Source organism: Stenella coeruleoalba (genome assembly GCF_951394435.1).
Source record: "Stenella coeruleoalba genome assembly, chromosome: 1".
Lineage (NCBI taxonomy): Eukaryota > Metazoa > Chordata > Mammalia > Artiodactyla > Delphinidae > Stenella > Stenella coeruleoalba.
The window spans coordinates 146,953,650-146,973,856 of record NC_137169.1 but is presented as its reverse complement, the minus strand read 5'-3'; the positions used below and the strand labels follow the sequence as shown (position 1 = coordinate 146,973,856).

The following is a 20,207-nucleotide window of genomic DNA, read 5'->3' as shown; positions in this document are numbered from 1 at the left end:
AGAACTGAAGAGTCTCAAAGACAGCACACTCTGTTACAGGGTTTTAAACGAATAAAATTAAATGCATAGAATTTTAAAAGAAACCAGTTATATAAAAACACAGTTCTACATTAAAAAACAAGATCTAGTAGCAGGTCTCTTAACTACCGCAATTTAAGTAGTGATGAGCTTAATACTGAGTTCTCTCCAGCAATCGCAAAGTGATAGGAAAGCACCTGTGCTAACTATTGCTGACAAAGTCACAGGTATTGCTAAGACTCCCAGAATCTGTATCCATGCATTACAATTCATAATGAAGGCGATGCTAGATTTCAGTTAGTATTGGGTCCCAACGGTCTGCGGACTGCAGTTAGAACGTCCGCCGAGGGCCAGCCCAGGTTGACCTCTCTTTGGCAGATCAACCACATTCCCGAGCCAGCCCAGCGCCTTCCAGACCTGTCCGCCCTCAGGGGAGAGAGTATACACGTATTAAAAAGAGAAGAGGCTGGAATTAGTTGTGAGAGCACGTAAGCCTTCCTGGGGACAAATGGTTAAAGGTGTGGCGGCGCTTCGTCCTTCAAAGAGCTACAGGCGCCGGGTAAGCCCGGCCTAGGCCCGCAGCCAGGGTCGAGCTCCCGCAGCCTCAGGCGCCGGGGAAACACCACCCCACTGCCGGCAGGGGGCGCGCGTGCCGGCGGCCCCGCCACGTGAGCGCGGACGCCGGAGCGTGCCCGCCGCCAGGCATCAGTAATCTATCCAGAGCGGCGGGTGGCCTACGCGGCTTGCTCGGAGGCGGCGGCGGCTGCGTCTCTAGACGCTCGTGCGCCAGCGGGGAGCGGACCGGCGGGCGAGGCGTTGGTAGCAGCAGCGGGTCTCCAGGTAGCGGCGTCGGGCTCCCGGAGCGGCAGCAGCTCGAAGAGGAGGATGGCGGAGTCATCGGACAAGCTCTACCGGGTCGAGTACGCCAAGAGCGGGCGCGCCTCTTGCAAGAAATGCAGTGAGAGCATCCCCAAGGACTCGCTCCGGATGGCCATCATGGTGCAGGTACGGGCGGAGAGGCCGCTTTGTGCGAGGCTGGGGCTTCCGCGCGTCCGGGGAGGGTGGGGGGAGGGCTGGTCGGGAGCTGCAGGCCGGGCCGGCCCTTTCGAGCCCGCGCGGGGCCTGCGGGCGCAGCTGCTTTCTCTCGTCCCCTGTATGGCCCGCCGGGTGGACCCTTCTGGAAGGTTTTGCTGATCTTGCAGCAAAAGCCCGGGAAATACGGTCAGGAGCTGGTGGTGCCTTTTACTTTGTAAAAATAAGCAGCCGCTTCTGTCCTTATTTCTGGGTTTGTTTTATAGCCATTCGCCTTGGGAAGAAAACGTACGCGTGGCCTTTTGAAGCTAGTCTGGTTTTGACCTAACCTTATTCTGGAAGATTTTTGTCCTACATTGATGGTGGCGACTGGCAAGTGAGGGTTGTTTTTTTTTTTATCTATTTTTGGCTATCATTTCAACACCCACTCTCATTTTTTTTAATTATGCAGAACTATGCAAGTTGGTGTCATTTCAGTGCAGTGCATTCACTTTTGGCTTAATTTATGGTTTAACATTTTCCTCAAACTTTACAAGTTCACAGACACGTCCTCCTGATGCCTTTGCAGCTCTCTGGTTTGAGTAAGAGTGGCTCCTGGGGTTTCTCACCTGGGCTTCTTGACAGATTTGGGATTTCCCTCCGGTGGTCCCTGAGGCTTGCCCGATGGCGGGAGGGGTGTTGGAGTGAGGTAGTGTGTCTGGAGGTTCCTGCCTCCTTCAGCTCCTGTCTGCCTGCCTAATCAGGGTTCCCACCTGCCCTGTCTTCCCCCACTCCCAACAGAAAGCCTTTATCCAAGCTTAGTGCTCATGGTCAAGGTACCTTGATTTTCCTTCCAGGCGGTGAGGCAGTATGTGTTTTATGAATGACGGGATGGTACTGCTGGATTTGCAGTAGTTACTGGCTGGAGGGGAGTGGGTACCATAGTGTACTTAGACTGTCTCATTTCATACTATGGCAGGGACTGAGGTGGTCATCTTGGAATCAGCCTCAGGGCCACCTAGCTCAGTACCTGGCACACAGTACTTACTCGTTCAGTCAACACTCGCTGAGCAGCTGCTAGGTTCCGGGCACTGTGTTAGGTACTAGGGGCACAAGGAGAGACTCCACGCCTGGGAGCTTCCAGTTTGGTTAAAGGGGTGATGACTGGTAAACATTGCTCTACAGGGGTGGGTGCCACCTGATGGAGCTGTTCCCTAGGCATGATGTGTCCAAGATGGGAGCTCACCACAGAAGTGGCAGGAAGTTGAGGATGCAGAAGTGGGCAAGGCCTACCATTTGAGGCGCTGTATCTCCTGCAGAGCATCTTTTCACCCTAATGTTTGGGCCGCCGATCCTATGAAGTTGCTGTTAGTGCAGGGGCTCTTAACCTGGAGTCTGTGGGATGGCAGATAGAACTCAAGAGGTCCATGAGTTTCCGTGAGAAAAAACATGCATCTCTATTTTCACTAGACTTAAGTTACAATTCATTACTTCCTACAATTATGAATGTAACCTGCAAAGCAAAGGCGCATTAGCAGTACCTGTGATTTTTGTCATCAGTAGTAGTTACTGTTATTTTCACATCGCTTTACAGTTGTTGGGGATTTCTTAAAATAACCATTTACACTCATCGCTACAAGATCACAGTAGTTATTAAAGTGGGTACTATGTTTCGTTATTTAATACTTTAAAGCTTGTAGATTACTGTATCCCAGTAAACATTTTAAATGTTTTGATAATTATTTCAATATAATTGATTTCGTTTGTGAGCGTATGTATTTTATCGTGCATTTTAAAATGTTAGTCTGAGAAAGGGACATCCGTAGCCTTCACCGGACAGCCAAAGATGACCCTGTTCTATTGGGAAAGACAGAAAACCTCAGTCCAGCCAGTGTGTGGAGACAAGGACACTGGTGAGGAATGAAGAGGTGGGTTGGCTCTCTCTATCGGAGTCCAGGCGGTAAGAAAGTCTAACATTCTGGATCCTTCTTGATAGTGAAGGAAATTATTATTAAAATTAAGTGTGGTTTTCTCTAACTGTAACTGGGGGTGGGGTTTTAACTCAGAATGTAACATTGGTCTTGTAGGCTGAGCTGGTGAAGGCCAGAAAGAAAGAAGCCATTCTTGCCCGCCCGCCCCCGCCCCACTTCCCTGGGATTTAAATACCTTCTTTTACATTTTGTATGGGAGGATTGTTCTCTGAGTATCAAATACCTGATACTTTAGCTGGCATGCTCTGGGGCAGCCTCGAGGGGATGAACTGGGCCTTCCAGCCTTTTGACTTGTTGGTGTTCTTGGAAGGACCTGCAGCAAACTGCGTGGTGACTTTCTTCGTGCTAGTGGTCATTCCGCTCTCTGCAGGGTAGTGGGCCCTGGTATGGCCTCCTTTCATGGCCCGTTTCTCTGGAAACAGACTTGAGTGGCTGGGTAAGGACCCTGGTACGTGGTAGGCGCTCATGTTTGCTGAGTATACAGCGAAGGAACCGGCTGCTTCCGGAGCCAGTAGTCTTGTGCCCTTGGTCCAATTCCCTTCCGGCTGTATCATTCTCAGTCCTAAGTTCTAAAGTAAAGCCTTGCCTTGGTTAAGGGGTCTTTCGTCTTTTGGGGGAGGATGGGAGCCCTAACAGTCCCCCAAGCCTGTGCCGTGAGTACACCCTTGTGCAGGCCTCCTCTCTGGTGTCTGGCAGTGCGCCAGCGGTTGGGGGCATGGCACCCAGACCGAAGTTTAAGGGATAAGTGTCAGGCCCCAGCAGAGCCAGGAAGAAATGCCACGGCCATGAGTTCCAGTCGGGGGCAAAGCCCCTGAGCCACATGCCCCCCTTTGCTCTTAGAGCAGGCTTAGACGGGGGTCCCAGGGCAGGAAGACCCAGGTCGAGGCCACCACAGACGTTGTAACAAGACGTCCAGATGCTTAACGAGGTGTCGGCTGCCTTGGTGAAAGTTTGAGAGCCAGGGCACAAGTCTACTCTCTGAAATGCCGTTTGTCGTCTGGTTGGGGGTGGGGAGGGCTGTCTCAGGTTTGGAGGGAGCGTCTTTTCCACGGCAGGAGTTCCCTCATCCCACCTTTCTTCCCCCTTCCTTCCAGACTTGGGGCATTCCGCAGACACTGTGTGCCCGCCGTGAGCTGGCGTTGCCAGTTGCTAGCAAGGCAGGCATCGTGCCTCTCTGGGAGCTTCTAACCCGACGCAGGACACAGATGTTGATCAAATAATAACCCAAATGGCTCTTGACTCTCGGGGGGGCATGGGAAGGGGTGTCGTGGGACCTGAGGAAGTGCTGTTCGCCGCAGGTAGGGTTGGGGCACGTTCTGGGCCCAGGGAACAGCCGATGCTGCTGTAAGCCCAAGCTGCTTGGTGCTGAAGAGTCCTTGTGCCCCAGCCTTATTAACCCTACACTTTATTTAATACCGTATATTAAATCCAGAGAGAGGCCTCTCACCTAGTAGGAGAGGGCCAGTTGGAGATCTTGTCACTGCTTTTTCAGAGTCCTTCCTCTGTCCGCACAATTCCATCCTGAAAGTTCTGCATGGTATTTATTTTTAATGCTGTTTTATGCCATCTGCTTGACATTTAGACTTATGTTCTATCAAAGCAGATGTTTGGGGCCCCTCTTGCTCCAGTCAGACCGTTTGCATATTTTTAAGTACCTCTTCCTGCCGAGCAGCGTAGTGGAAAGAACCGTGGTCACTGTTTCAAGTTGAGGCCGAGTCACTTGCTGCCTGTCTGACCCCCACCCCCATGCAACTGTGAAATAACGGTGCTGGTTCCCCAGAGACAACTGCAGGGTGTCCCCTGGTGGCTGGTGAGGGGCAGGAGGGACCTCCCAGCTGCTGGGGGTGAGGTGACACCCCCCCCCCGTCCCTCTCCCTCTCCCTCGTAGAAGTCCTTCATCCCACGCACATCTGCGTGGCTCGCTGCCGGCGTGACGCTTCTCTGACACGTTTGCTTGGCCTGGCGCCTGAGCTTGGACTTGTTCCGCATTGTTCTAAGTGCACAGAGCCCTTTGGGCCTGGCGGTGGCGCCTCTCCACGTGTGGGCGTGCGGGACGCAGGACTTGCGTCTCCTGTGCCCTCACCGAGCTCTGGGCTGAGCCTGTGACTGAAGCACGGCGGCGACTTTGGTAACAATACGCTGAACTCTTAGCCAGAAAGGCGGTCAGTCCCGAGGGATGTCCTGGTCCCTGTCCCCAGGGCGGGCTCGGCAGGCAGCTTTCATAGCTGAGGGGTGGGTGCTGATTGCCCATGTTGGCAGCTTTTCCTCTGCGGCGTCGGGGAGTGGAGAGGAGGCTGCCCTTGGTTTACAGGTAAGCGAACGGGGGGGCTAGGATGCCAGGTGCTGAGGGCCGGGCCTGAGGCTCACTGCACTTTCTCCTCCTCTGGTTGCGCCCTTCTAGTCGCCCATGTTCGACGGAAAAGTCCCGCACTGGTACCACTTCTCCTGCTTCTGGAAGGTCGGCCACTCCATACGGCACCCTGACGTCGAGGTGGATGGGTTCTCCGAGCTCCGCTGGGATGACCAGCAGAAGGTCAAGAAGACGGCTGAGGCTGGAGGAGTGACGGGTGCGTGCACACCGGGGAGGTGCGGGGGTCGCCCCAACCCCTAAAGTTTCCTGGGTTGTGGGGGGAGGGGGAGCTTTTCTGTGGCAGCAAAGAAAAGGTCCTTCACTTACCCCTCTGTTATTTCAGCAGCGCCTCAGGGACCCAGTGTTCTGTTTGGTGCAGGATATTTCTCCAGATGCTTGAAATGTAGCCTTTACATTTGTTGCGGTTGTTATCTTCAATAGACCTTGTTTTTAGAGTAGTTTTAGGTTCACAGCAAAATTAAGCAGAAAGTACAGAGAGTTCCCGTGTACCCACAGAGGCATGACCTCCGCCACTATCAGCATCCCCCAGCAGATGGTCCATTTGTTACAGTCACTGAACCTACACTGATACATCATCACCCAAAGTCCATAGTTTATATTAGTCATCACTCGTGGTGATGTACATCTTACATGGGTTTGGGCAAATGTATAATGACATATATCAATCATTATAACATCGTACAGAGTATTTCCACTCCCTTATAAAATTCCTCTGTGTTCCACCTGTTAATCCCTCCCTCTGCCAACCACTGACATTTTTCCTATCTCCATAGTTTCATCTTTTCTAGAATGTCACATAGTTAGAATCAAACAGTGTGCAACCTTTTCAGATTGGCTTATTTCATTTAGTAATAATGCATTTAAGGTTCCTGCATATCTTTTCACGGCTCAATAACTTACTTCTTTTGGGCACTGAATAATATTCCATTGTTGGGAGGTACCACAGTTTATCCGTTCACCTATTTAAGGACACCGTGGGTGCTTCCAAGTTTTAGCACTTACGAATAAAACTACTATAAACATCCATGTGCAGGGTTTTGGGTGGACCTAAGTTTTCAACTCACGTGGGTAAATACCAAGGCACACAATTGCTGGATTGTATGGTAAGAGTCTGTTTAGACTGCAAGCTGTCTTCTAAAGTGGCCAAACCATTTACATTACCACCAGCAATGAATGAGAGTTCCTGTTCCTCCACGTTCTTACCAGCATTTTTAACCAATGTTTTGGATTTTGGCAATCTAAAATGTTCGTAGTGGTATCTCATTTTAATTTGCGGTTCCTTAGTACCATATGATGTTGAGCATCTTCTCACATGTCTGTCTGCCATCTGTATATGTTCTTTGGTAAAGGGTCTGTTCAGATATTCTCCCGATTTTAATCAGGTTCGTTTTATTGAGTTCCTCATATAGTTTGTAGAACAGTCCTTGATCAGATGTGTCTTTTGCAAGTATTTTCTCCCAGTCTGTGGCTTGTCTTTTTTATTCTCTTGGCACTGTCTTTCACAAAGTAGACATTTTTGATTTTAATAAAGGCCAGCTTCTCAAATTATTTCTTTCATGTACTAGGTCTGGTATTGTATCTAAAAAGTCATCACCATACCCAAGGTCATCTAGATTTTCTCCTGTGTTATCTTCTAGGAGTTTTATCGTTTTGTGTTCTATCAATACATTTAAGTCTGTGATCCATTTTTTTTTTCTCCCAAAGACTGGGTGTGGGAGTACTATTTAGACAAATCAGTGATACACAGTATTATTCTGAAAACAATGTTTGTTTGTTTTTACATGAAAGCTTCTTTATTTGTGTTGGGTCTTCCTTTCTGTGCGAGGGCTTTCTCTAGTTGCAGCGAGCAGGGGCCACTCTTGATCGCGGTGCGTGGGCCTCTCACTGTCATGGCCTCTCGTTGCGGAGCACAAGCTCCAGACGCGCAGGCTCAGCAATTGTGGCTCACGGGCCTAAGTTGCTCCGCGGCATTTGGGATCTTCCCAGACCAGGGCTCGAACCCGCGTCCCCTGCATTGGCAGGCAGATTCTCAACCACTGCGCCACCAGGGAAGCCCCTGTGATCCATTTTGAGTTAATATTTGCGACAGGTTTAATCTGTCGTCTAGATTAAATTTTTTTGCACGCGGATGCCCAGTTGTCCCCGCACCACTTGATGAAAAGGCTGTTCTCCACTGTGTGGCCTTTGCTCCTCAAACATCAGTTGATTGTATCTGTGTGGGTGTACTCCTGGGCTGTATTCTGGCATGTTTATCAATTTGTGTATTTCACCAGTACCACACTGTCTTGATTATATAGCTTTATAGCAAGTCTGGAAGTCAGGCAGTGTCAGTCCCCTGACTTCGTTCCTCTTCAATATTGTATTGGCTGTTCTGGGTCCTCTGCCTCTCCATATAAGCCTTGGTCAGTTTGTCAGCATCCGCAGACTTGCTGAGATGCCTTTAAATTTTAAACAGTTTTTTTTTTGTCCCCTTTTGAAGATCTCCTGAGACTGAATTCTCATTTCTCTGCCTTGCTGTGAACTGACCCAGTTTAACCTGTTGTTGTGACTCCAGGCTGTTGATGAGAACAAAAAGTTAAATCGTCCCAGATCCTGTAATTCAGAAAGAACTATCATTAATGTTGCGGGTGTCTTATTAGAAAATTATTTTCTATTCAAATTTTTTTTCTTTTTTTCTTTTTTTTTTTTTTGCGGTACGCGGGCCTCACACTGCTGTGGCCTCTCCCGCTGCGGAGCACAGGCTCCAGATGCGCAGGCTCAGCGGCCATGGCTCACGGGCCCAGCCGCTCCGCGGCATGTGGGATCCTCCCGGACCGGGGCACGAACCCGTGTCCCCTGCATCGGCAGGCGGACTCTCAACCACTGCGCCACCAGGGAAGCCCTCTATTCAAATATTGATGCGTGTGTGTTTTCATTCCTGCAGAAGTGGGATTCTACCTTAGGTATTAACTTTTTTTAATGTTCAGTCACCTTTTCTTCTGATAAAGTATACATAACACAATATTTACCATCTTAACCATTTTTAAGTGTACGTTTCAGTGGTGTTAAGTGCATTCACATTGTTATGCAGTCATCACCACCATTCATCTCCAAAACTTTGCCATCTTCCCAAACTAATACTCCATACCCATTAAGCACTAATTCCTCATTTACCTCCCCCCAGTCTCTGACAACCACTCTTATTTCTGTCTCTATGAATTTGACTACTTCTAAGTACCTCATATGGGTGGAATCATACAGTATTTGTCCTTTTGTGTTTGGCTTATACTATATTTGTCCATTTGTGCCTGACTTATTTCACTCCGCCTAATGTCTTCAGGATTCATTCATGTGGCGTGTGTCAGAATTTCCTTCCTTTTTAAGGCTGAATAATATTGTTACATGGCTATACTAGATTTTGTTTATCCATTCATTCATTGATGGACACGTGCGTTGTTTCTGCCGATTGGTGATTGGTGAACATTGGTATACAGATATCTGTTCCAGACCCTGCTTTCCGTCCTCTTATGTATGTACCCAGAAGTGGAATTGCTGGATCCTATAGTTATTCTATATGCAATTTTTTGTGTAAACTGCAGTACTGTTTGCCACAGCAGCTGCGGGATTATACATCCCCACCAGCAATACATGGAGTTCTGATTTCTCCACATCCGTATCAACACTTTTATTTTCTGGATTTTGGCGGGAGGGGAGGGGAGGTTGGTTTTTCAGGATTTTTTCTTTTTAGTAATACTCTTCCTAATGATTTGAAGTGGTATTTCATGGTGATCTTGATTTGTACTTCCCCATACCTACCTATTGCATTATACAGCTTAATATTTACTCTTCATGTTAAGTTACAGATTTCCGTCGTTATTGTTAAAGGTACGTAGTACTCACTTCTTGAGGTCTTGCTCAGTTTTGCGCATCATTCACGTATTTGACGTATATTAATTTCATTGAATCCTTGCCCCAGCCCTTTACCAGTTTTTCCAGTTGAGGAGCTGAGACACCTAGAGGTTAGGTAAGTGGCCCAAGGTCATGCTGGTGGTAAATGTTCGAGCTGAGATTCAAGTCTAGACTCTCTTGCTTTTGAAACTAGACTTTAAACCATTTGGCTCTATTACACATAGAGCTGCCGCAGATTTCTGGTATATCCTGGGCACCTGTCCAGTTTTTTCTTTAATTCCAAGGGGGGGGAAATACTGCTGAAAGAGAAAGTATTTGAAGGCCTTCTGTGTGTGTGCCAGCTTGCCTTTCAGAAAGGTTGTATCAGTTCCACTTGTACCAACAGTATGAGATGTACCCATTTCTCCGCTTCCACACCATCCCTAAGTATTTTCATTCCTTTTCATTTTGCTCCTAGTGACATGGAACATTTTGTCATGTGTTGATCAGTCATTTGTGTTACTTTAATAGTTGTGTGTGTCTTTTCCTCATTTTTCTCTTGGGGTATTTTTCTTTTCCTTAGTGAAGTACAAAAGATACTAATTCTTGGTCTCATGTTCTGCAAATATTTTTCCTGGTTTGACATTTTTCTTTTAGATAGGTTATTTTCTGTTTCATCATATTGAAGCTTCATCTTTGACTAAATGTTCTTGTCATATCTGTTTTCTCACTTGAAGTACCTGGTTTTTTTTTGTTTTTTTGTTTTTTTTGCGGTACGCGGGCCTCTCACTGTTGTGGCCTCTCCCGTTGCGGAGCACAGGCTCCGGACACGCAGGCTCAGCGGCCATGGCTCATGGGCCCAGCCGCTCCGCGGCATGTGGGATCTTCCTGGACCGGGGCACGAACCCGCGTCCCCTGCATTGGCAGGCGGACTCTCAACCACTGCGCCACCAGGGAAGCCCGGAAGTACCTGTTTTGGGTATTTTGAATAAAGTATCTGTTTTTGGTATTTTGAAATCTTTCATCCGGAATTTTAAAAATAACGTACATACAGTTACATGCACAAACTTGCGTGTACAGTTCAGTGAGTTTTGACAAATGCATACACACATCTAATACTCACCCCATCAAATTTCTGTACCCGCCACCCCCAGAAAGGTCCCTTATGCCCTTTCCGAGTCATCTTCCGCCTCAGCAAGGTAACCACTGTTCTGATTTCTATCCCTTTGGATTAATTTTGTGTGATTTAGAGTTTCAGGGAGAAAGGAATAGTATCTTTTTCTCTCGTAAGCTGCTTTCGCTCAGCATAATGTCTGTGAGACTTATCCAGGTTGTCTCATGTGTCGTCAGTTCTTTTCTTTATTACTGAGGAGTAGTCTCTTGAGTATATCACACTTGGTTTATCCATTCTCCAGTTGGTAACTTTTAAGTTGTTGACAGATTGGGACCATTACAAATACAGCTGCTACGAACACTTGTGTACAAGCTCTGTACGTACATGTGCTCTCGTTTCTCTTGGGTATATAGCTGGGAATGGAGTGGTAGATCATACATTAGATGTACGTTCAGCTTTCTAAAGAAGGTGCCAAACTGGTTTCCAAAGCGGTTGGACCATTTTACATTGCCACCAGCACTGTTTGAGAGTTCCTCCACATCCTTGTCAGCACTTGGTATGGTCACTCTTTTTGATATCAGCCATTACAATAAGTGTGTAGTGATATCACGGTTTTAATTTGCATGTCTTTATTATTGAGTTGTAAGAGTTCTTAGAATATTCTAGGTGCGTGTCCTCTATTAGATATAAATAATGCAAATACCTTCTCCCATTCAGAGGTTTGTCTTTTCGTTTATTTACTGACTTTTTAAAAAATTTATTTATTTTATTTATTTATTTTTGGCTGCATTGGGTCTTTGTTGCCGCACGGGCTTTCTGTAGTTGCGGCCAGCGGGGGCTACTCTTCATTGCGGTGCGCAGGCTTCTCATTGCAGTGGCTTCTCTTGTTGCGTAGCCCGGGCTCTGGGTGCGCGGGCTTCAGTAGTTGAGGCTCTTGGGCTCTAGAGCGCAGGCTCAGTAGTTGTGGCGCATGGGCTTAGTTGCTCTGCGGCATGTGGGATCTTCGCAGACCGGGGCTCGAACCCGTGTCCCCTGCATTGGCAGGCGGATTCTTAACCACTACGCCACCAGGAAAGCCCTACTGACATTTTTTGAAGAGACTAGTTTTTCGTTTTGATGAAGTCCAATTTGTTGTTTTTTTGTGGGTTTTTTTCTCCTTTTTGGGGTAGTAATTTCTGTCTCCTAAGAAATCTTTGCTTACTGTTTAAGGTCATTGAAGGATATGCTCCAGAACTTCTGGGAGTTTTGTAGCTTTAGCTTATCTTAAATTATTTAATTTTATTTATCTTAAATTAACTTTTGTGTTAGGCGTGAGGCACACGTTTTTTGTTTTTTTTTCCCCATGTGGCTATTATTTTGTTCCAGCACCATTTGTTGAAAAGACTTTGGCTTCCTTATCAAAATCAGCTGATGATAGGTCTGTATATGGTCTCGATATTTGGTTCCACTGATTTATGCTACTCCACTGTCTTAATGATTGTAACCTTAGAGTAAGTCATGAAGTCTTGTAGTGTAATTCCTCTAAATTTGTTCTTTTTCAATAGTATTTTGACCTTTCTAGGTCCTTTGTCATCTCCTTACAAATTTTGTGGTAAACTTGTCAATTTCTCCCTCGAAAAGCTTGCTAGGATTCTGACTGGCATTGCATCAGATCTGTAGATCAAACTGGGGATTATTGACATCATAGTAAATTGAGTCTTTCGGTCCATAAACATGATATTCATTTCTTCTTTAATTTCAGCAAAATCTTGTAGATTCAGTGTAGAGAGAGATCTTGTATGTCTTATTAAATTTATCTCTAAGTATTCTGTGTATTTTAATGCTGTTTAAATAGTAGTGTGCTTTAATTTCTTTTTCCAGTATGTTTATTGCTAATATATAGAAATGTTTTATATTGACCTTGTGCTCTGCAACTTTGCTAAATTCACTTAATAGTACTAGTAGCTTTTTTGTAGATTCTTAAGACTAATCCCAGTTACAATCATGTAATCTACAAATAGAGATGGCTTTACTTGTTCTTTTCTACACTTACACATTTTGTTTCTTTTTCTTGCCTACTGCACATATTAGAGCCTCCAGTACAGTGTTGTCTGTGGTAAGAGAAGACAGCCTTGCTTTATTCCTGATCTTAGGAGAGAAACATTCAGTCTTGGAGTTTATTTTTATATAAGAAAAGAATCTAGTTTTTGTCCCAAATGGTTGGCCATTTTTCCCCAAGATTCTTTATTGAATGATTCAATCTTTCCCCGCTAATTAGGAATGCCACCGTACCACATATTTAATTTTCTTTTTCTCTTGATTATGGAGGTTTTTTTGTTTTTTTTGTTGTTGTTTGTCAGCTCTCTTGTTTTTGTTTTTTTATTGAAGTATAGTTGATGTACAATAGTATATAAATTACAGGGGTACAATAGAGTGACTCGTGTAATATATTACATTTATATTTATAAAATATTGGTTATATTCCCCGTGTTGTACAATATATCCTTGTAGCTCCACATGTTTAATTATTACATATACTTTTATCTGTTCCTATATCAAGATACTCCTTTTAACTCAACACTCAACTCTGATAAGTGAAGGTGTAATGGAAATTAGAAGGCAGTGTTGGAATTTAGTATGTTACAGGGTTTTCATAGTAAGCACTTACGTTCTTTCCAAAGTGAAGAAGGGGGCTACAGAGGAAATGGAGAGAGGGGGACAGCGAGACCACCACCAGCTAACACTGCTGTTTCCAGGAGGCTGTCTGAGAAATTTTTTTATTTTATTGCCAGAAAAGAAGCTCTGTTAACCAACCACAATGGTAAGAAACAAGTGTAGATGAGATGGACCAGCTGTGGTCACCCAGAACACAAGGTGTCCTGGTAGAGGAATCCCAAGAGGTAGAGGAGGAAGACAGGGGCTCCTTGGAGCTGCGCGGAGGCTGCTAAAATGAGCGTGGCTGTGTTTCATGCTTCAGGCAAAGGCCAAGATGGAGTTGGCAGCAAGACGGAGAAGACACTGGGCGACTTTGCGGCAGAGTACGCCAAGTCCAACAGAAGCACATGCAAGGGCTGCATGGAGAAGATAGAAAAGGTGAGTGAGAGCTTTGGACTTCACCTGTCTGACTTTCTGGATTTCTTGCATCGGATGTCATCGGATATCTCAAAAGAAAAGAAAAAATAGGGGCTTTAGGTGCTGGGTCAACACCAGTGGTTAAAAATAAAGTGAAGATCTTAGTAGAGACAGGAGATGACAGTGACTTTTCTTCCAGGCAGGTCTGGCCCTGATTATTCATGGTCCAGCCCATGTACGTCGCTGCACCTGCTTTTAGGAGACCTGGCAGAGTTTGAAAAACATTTACACAAGGGCTCTCTCCTGGGCTGTGCAGTGGCTGGGGGAAAGCTGTATTTTATGGTAGGATTAAGTTTAAGGAGTGTGTTTCTTCCCTGGTATGAGCCTCCAGGTTTCTTCCTCTTAATCAGGAACTTCATTAACCACCCTTCCCCACCAGCTCTGGTCCCTGAAGAATGACAGCTTGTCTGGCAGAATGACGGCTACCTGAGTAGCAGGGACACAGGTGGAGGGGTCGGCCTGTGCCCTTTCGCCTTATCACCCAAGATGCTCTGATCTTAGGTAAACATGCTGGTTGATTAATTCAAGGCATCGATTAAAGGTTTCTACCTCCTTGGTATTATACAGGAAATTGAGGTGAGTCAGTGGGTGTTTAGAAAGGAAAACCATGAAATTGCTAGATCTTTTCCAGCTACCTTCAACCACAAGAATTTGAGGCAAAAGTTAAGGGAATGCCCGAGGCTGTGTGCTGCTGAGTGTTGCTTGGCCTGAAGTGGAGTAGTGTCCGGTGCTCCTTGTTACAAGGTTTCCAATCTGGGCTCAGGAATGTCAGGCCTGGGAATTGTAAACCTGGGGAGGATGGCAGGGCTAGATTCTAGCATAAGATAGTTTATTACTGCATCTTAGGGGGTCTTCATATGTGTAAAGAGACTGAAGAGTCTGGGTGGGGAGATTGCAGAAAGTCCCTGCTAGAATTGGGGCCTGCACTGGCTCCTTCTGAGCCTGCGATATAGCAGCCCAGGTGTTGTTCTTATGTCTGCACCAGGTCAGCAGAACATCCTCAGGGTAATGCTGTTACTTCCTCACTTGCCCAGGCAGCTAGGTAGGTGGGTAGCTGGTTGGTAGCTGGTTGGACTTAACCCCTTCTTAAATGGGGTGCTGAGGCTTGAGGGAAACACAATCCTTGGTGGCATAAAAGAGCCAAAACCTCCCAGCAGCCCGCCCATTGCCTTCGGTGTGGACCTGGTCGCCCCTGGCCCCCTGATGTTTGACCATCCTTCCTTGTCTGTCTTTGGTAACACATGTGGATTCTCCTACAGGGCCAGGTGCGCCTGTCCAAGAAGATGCTGGACCCCGAGAAGCCCCAGCTAGGCATGATCGACCGCTGGTACCACCCGAACTGCTTTGTTGAGAACAGAGAGGAGCTGGGCTTCCGGCCTGAGTACAGCGCGAGCCAGCTCAAGGGCTTCAGCCTCCTCGCCGCAGAGGACAAGGAAGCCCTGAAGAGGCAGCTCCCGGCCATCAAGAGTGAAGGGTGGGTGCCGGGGCCGGCAGGGTGGAGGCTTCACACAGGCCCAGAGTCCATATCACTCCTGTGTTCCCCTTGCTGCCCGTCAGAAAGCTGGGGGTGCAGGCGCTGTGAGGCAGCAGAGCTCCGCCCCTTCCCCAGCTGAGGCAGTGGGGGACAGAGCAGGGAAGGCCTGGGCAAGCTGCAGTGCGTGTTCCTGCCGCTGCTGGTGGTCTGTTCCCTGTCCCGCATCTGACCTCCGTGGACAGGCAGAGAGCAAATCCCACTTCCCCCTGCTCCGTCTGAGCGTTCCCCTGGCTGGAGTCCACCACCGCCACCTTTCCTCTGACCCCTGCGTGACCAACTTTCACGTCCCCCTGATGTCCTCGTGTGTGGATGTGTCCCTGTGTGTCTGGGTCTCTCTTGAGAACGGCGCTGGGAGAGTCTTGACTCTTTTTAAGTCGCGGGGGTGGGCGGTCGATAAGTTATCTGGTTGAGTTCAGAATGGCTTTCATACGGTGCTAACATTTAGGTCTGTGTTGATCCTGTGGTACTTCTTTCCTGTGTTCCCTCTGCCAGTCCCTTGGCCCCAGTCTAGTTCTTGGTGACGAGCCCACCGAGGGGGGCGTGGCAGGGCGCTGGTGTACACTGTGCTCCTTGGACAGTGTAGGGTCGGGGTGACCCCACCTCCCCATCTTCAAGCGGCCTTCACGCAGTATTTCAGTTCAAAACGCACAAGTTTATTGCACCGCACACGTGGCTCTGGAATGGGAAAGAAAACTGGAAAGTCGGACCCACAGATTTAAAAAGCCTCAGGGTGCTTTGATGTGGGGTGTAGGTGTAGGAGTGAACAAGCTCACATTGATGCTGTAACAACCAGCATTGGTTGAGCACTTGCGGCGTGCCATGCTAAGCCTTTTACAGAGGATATTTCATTTAACCGTCACCACGATCCTACAGAGTAGACGGTATTCTTTCCCTTGTTTTTACGGATGAGGGAAAATGCAAGGGTTTGATCTCAGGCCTGTGTGATGGCTGAAAGTGAGTATTAACCTCCGTGGCTGACCTGCCCTGATTCTAGGGCCTACCGATGACCCTCCGTGCCCCCTCTTAGGTCAGGAGTGATGCCGCTGGACTTGGTCGGCAGCGTTTGCTGAGGCAGACTGGTGGGCAGCGCCCAGACCACCGCTTCTTGTTGGGCTGGAAGTGGCAGCACAGCCTCCCCGGTCTGAGAACAGCCTCTTGGCCTCAGGAGCAGCCCTGTGTCTTAGATTGAAAGGCTCAGCGCCTGGCACTGATGCAGTCCCGGCCCTCGGCTACGGTCTTACCTCTGGCGTAGTCCCTGCCAGAACCTTCCAGGCCATCTCTCTCATCTGTGCTGCGCCGGGTTGTTCCGAGGCCCTGGAGGGACCGCGGGCCCCTCCTGGCAGCTGTGCTTCCTGCAGTGGATGACGTCAGCCCCAGACACTGCCTGAACAGAGGGCGAGCTGCTCAGCGGGCAGGGCCCGGCTGAGCCGCATGAGAATGGCCTTAGGATGGTGTGTCGCCAGAGCTGTTGGCTTTCAGGGCTTTAATGGCTCTGGTTCTTTCCCTTACATCCTTTGTCTCTTTCAGAAAGCGAAAAGGCGATGAGGTGGATGGAATGGAGGAAGTGGCCAAGAAGAAATCTAGAAAAGAAAAAGACAAGGAGAGTAAGCTTGAAAAGGCCCTCAAGGTGAGTCCCGAGCTGGGCGTCTCCTCTCTCCATTCAGTCTCAACTCTGTTCCTCATTCTGGGAAGAAAGTTCAAGGAGGTGCGTGTGTCCTGCTTAATGAGAGCTGTAAAAATTCCCAACTTGATAGCTGTTGTTAAATAGCCTGGCTTTTCCCCCAGGTTTGCCTCCCTCCTCCCAAAGCAGTAGTTCTTTTAGAAGTTCTTTTAGTTCTAATAGAGCACCCACAGTGGGCTCCAGGCGCCAGAGCAGCAGGAGCTGGGCTCGGCAGGAGCTGAGCTGTTGCTTCCCGCTCGGCAGCCTCACGCTGGGACGGGCACGTCGTGCTTCAGCCACACTGTGCATCACTGTGCCTCCCGGACCTGTAGCATGTTGGAAACTGCGTATCAAATTCAAGGATGCCACAGGTTCTTGGCACAGGCAATGGCTGGAAGAGATGAAGTTCCATGTTTTTTAATGAAAATCTCTTGTTAAAAAAAATAATAATAAAAGGCATGTATTAAGAGGAGCAAACTGCCCGTTAGGTCAGCGGTCACTGACCAGAGAAATTCATCGCCGTGTTGGTTACGTGTGTGTCGAAACGAAGTAAAAATTGTTAACCAGGAAAAGGTGAGTGTTGGGGAAACTAGGGGAGAGCAGTCAGTCGCTTCTTGGGGACGTGATTTCCATGAGCCCTCTGCTGCACTCTTCCGTGACTATTCCGGTTTTTGCTGGTGGTGTAAAAAATTAGAAGCAAGTTCTGGTGTGGTTCCAGCTGCTTGATAAGAATCACAGATTCGGTGTTGTTGTCCTTCAATGAAAACTGTGTCAGTTTGGTGCCAACCCCAGCTGCAGTGGAGCTGGGGTGCTCTTCTGCATTTGCCCTTCATGCCCATCTTCCCCGTCTCCAGTGTTGTCAGAGGTAAAACGAAAATCAGAAGCTGGGAACACTGCGCATGGTCCCCACCCTGGCACACCCATTTATGCTGGCCTCCCATCCTTGGTCACGCAGATGACAAAGTTCTGCTTCTCTGATCTAACCTTATACCCTTAGACTTTTGCCTCGTGCTCCCTCATCTCCGTCACCAGTGGCCCAGCACGTGGCGCTGCAGGCAAGGATGTTATCGAGGGAGGCCCTTACAGAGGCTGGGAAAGGGCGCGCGCGCGCGTGCGTGTGTGCGTGTGCGTGACAAGCGAGTTAAACAACTCCTCACTCGGTGCAGAGAGGGCTGGCATTTTCCTGTTTTGCAGAGGTGGTGGGGTCTGAGGCTGAGACGTGAGTAACTCGCCCACCACCCTCAAACGGGAGGACGCTCTTCCCTGCCCCGCCTCTGATGTCGGGAGACTACTGCCTTGCTGGCCAAGGTGGTCGTGAGAGTGCGTGCGATGGCGTGAAAAGTGTCCCACGCAGAGTAGGCGCTGCATGAGTATTACCACCGAGGTTTAAAGTTCTATCTTCAGAAGAGCTTAAGTCTGTTCCTCCGTGCCACTGAGTATTGAGGAGGTGGGAGGTGTTTGGGGATCGCCCCTGCTGCTTGCTTTCAGGCTGTTGAGGAGCCACCCCTTCCTCCCTTAGGGGCCGGGTGTTGGGGCAGATGAAGCTGGTGCTTCGGGTGTGTTCCTGTGTGTCCTGGGACTTGTCCCTGAGGGGCTGGTTCCGGGGACCCCGGCGCCTGGGCCGCAGCCTCCCCACCTGCCTTGGCCCTCCCTGAGCACCCGCGCCCCAGGCGGACACCGCGGCCGCGAGCTGGGAGCACAGTCCTGGGGATGCGGCAGCCCCGGGGCAGCTCAGCTGAGCGCGGGGCTGTGACTAGAGGCAGAAGCAAGCCAGGGTGGAGTCTTCCTCCAGTTGGGTTTCTTTCTTTGAGAGGAGCTGGTCTCTCAGCTGCTGGCTCTCGTGCACAGGCCCAGAACAACCTGATCTGGAACATCAAGGACGAGCTAAAGAAAGCATGTTCGACGAATGACCTGAAAGAGCTGCTCATATTCAACAAGCAACAAGTGCCCTCCGGGGAGTCTGCGGTGAGCTGCCTTTGTGTTACGGGCGCCACGAGCCGAGCGGCCAGGCCATGCGGGGTGCACGGTGACTGCCCCGGTGGAGTGTGGGAGGCCCTCCGGGTGAACACCTGCTGGTATTAATTGGGAGTGAAATTCCATAGTCGTGTTGCATGATCATCGCCATCGAGGTCGCCGCTTGCGGGGGCAGGAAGGGGCAGGCGCTCAAGGACCGAGGTGGGCTGCACATCTGCCTCGTGTGTTCACACCACAAACTTTGGCCCGAGGAGCCCTCTCTGCTGCCTTCTTCTCACAGACTCCCCGAGGGCTGTGAGGGCTGTCTCCCCTGCAGGCCCTGCCCTGCCGTCCCTCTGGTGCAGAAACAGTGGATGTTCTGGGTTCTGCCTTTATTTCTAAGTCACTGAGAGAAAGGGGAGCTGCAGGAACCCCTCATGCGTGGAAGTAAGGTCTCATAAAGCACAAAAATGCAAGCTCCAACTGTAAACCACCTTCTCCGGGGAATGTTAGGAACCTCAGGGCAGTCCCTCCCTTCTTTTTTAGCGAGTGGAGTCCGTGCAGATTCTTGGTAAATGTCCTCTCCTGTAGCTGCTTCTTTCCTCCTTGACTTGCTTCTCTTCTTCACTGGCTTCAGATCTTGGACCGAGTGGCCGATGGCATGGTGTTCGGTGCCCTCCTTCCCTGCGAGGAATGCTCAGGCCAGCTGGTCTTCAAGAGCGATGCCTATTACTGTACCGGGGATGTCACTGCCTGGACCAAGTGTATGGTCAAGACACAGACGCCCAACCGGAAGGAGTGGGTGACCCCAAAGGTAAGTGGGGGTGTGGATCCTGGGATATATTTGCAGAAAAACCTGGTCCCATCTTCTGGGCTTGTCCACACTCCAGGTCACCACAACTGCAGAGCAGTTTCTCAGACCTCTTTACATCGGGGCCATCCTCATAATCAGATTAGAGAACTATGCCCTTGGTTCTGTACGTTTGCACACTACACAGATGTAGTACCAAAGCACTTCCAGCTGGAGCACAGGTTTGTCCAACTGGTGTAAAATCTTCCTGCTTGCAAAGACTGTGAGTGTTATTTCTGTTTATCAAGTGCCTACCCTCTGCCAGGCACTGTCCTGGGCACAAGGGACATGGTGGTGAACAAATGGTAATTCCTGCCTATGTGATGGGAGAGTGTTTCTCAGAGCAAGACATTTCCTTGCCTTGGTGCTAGACGGGGAGTTGTGTCCAGAGTTCAAGTCTCCTGTTGATCTGTCTCTCTCTCCCTTGAATTCTCAGAATGTAAAAAACCTCAGTTGGGGGACCTTGTTTGGAGCCGCGCTGTTGGGGGAGCCAGCAGTGTCTTGGGGGGCTGGCTGCTGGGTGGACTCCCCCGTGCCCTCGGACTCGCTGCGAGCTGGCGCCCCACCACCTGGGGCTGTCGTGGGCTCCCTGGGCTTGGGATTTGATGTCCATCAAGTTCCCTCACCGCCCGTGCCTCCTCCCCAGTGGCACATAGTAAGCGCTCCAGGAGTGTTGCCTGTGGGCCCTGGGGGCTCCAGCACCTCGGCATCCAGAGCTGAATTCCCC

At 49.1% G+C, this 20,207-nt stretch overlaps 1 protein-coding gene across 2 annotated transcripts in view; it reads left to right on the top strand.

Annotated features, from left to right (window-relative positions):
• The first annotated feature begins 718 nt into the window (after nt 1–718).
• PARP1 (poly(ADP-ribose) polymerase 1) overlaps nt 719–20,207 on the top strand; it is a 42,552-nt gene continuing 23,063 nt past the window's right edge. Inside the window, exons 1-7 of one of the 2 annotated variants that reach the window (XM_079925676.1) lie at nt 719–1,023; nt 5,422–5,587; nt 13,329–13,444; nt 14,743–14,957; nt 16,545–16,644; nt 18,526–18,642; nt 19,268–19,444. In XM_079925676.1, the coding sequence (XP_079781802.1) occupies nt 904–1,023; nt 5,422–5,587; nt 13,329–13,444; nt 14,743–14,957; nt 16,545–16,644; nt 18,526–18,642; nt 19,268–19,444 (1,011 nt within the window). In that variant the 5' untranslated portion in view covers nt 719–903. Of the gene's footprint in view, nt 1,024–4,933; nt 5,332–5,421; nt 5,588–13,328; nt 13,445–14,742; nt 14,958–16,544; nt 16,645–18,525; nt 18,643–19,267; nt 19,445–20,207 lie in introns of those variants that run through there. The other variant, XM_079925675.1, reaches the window with a different exon arrangement.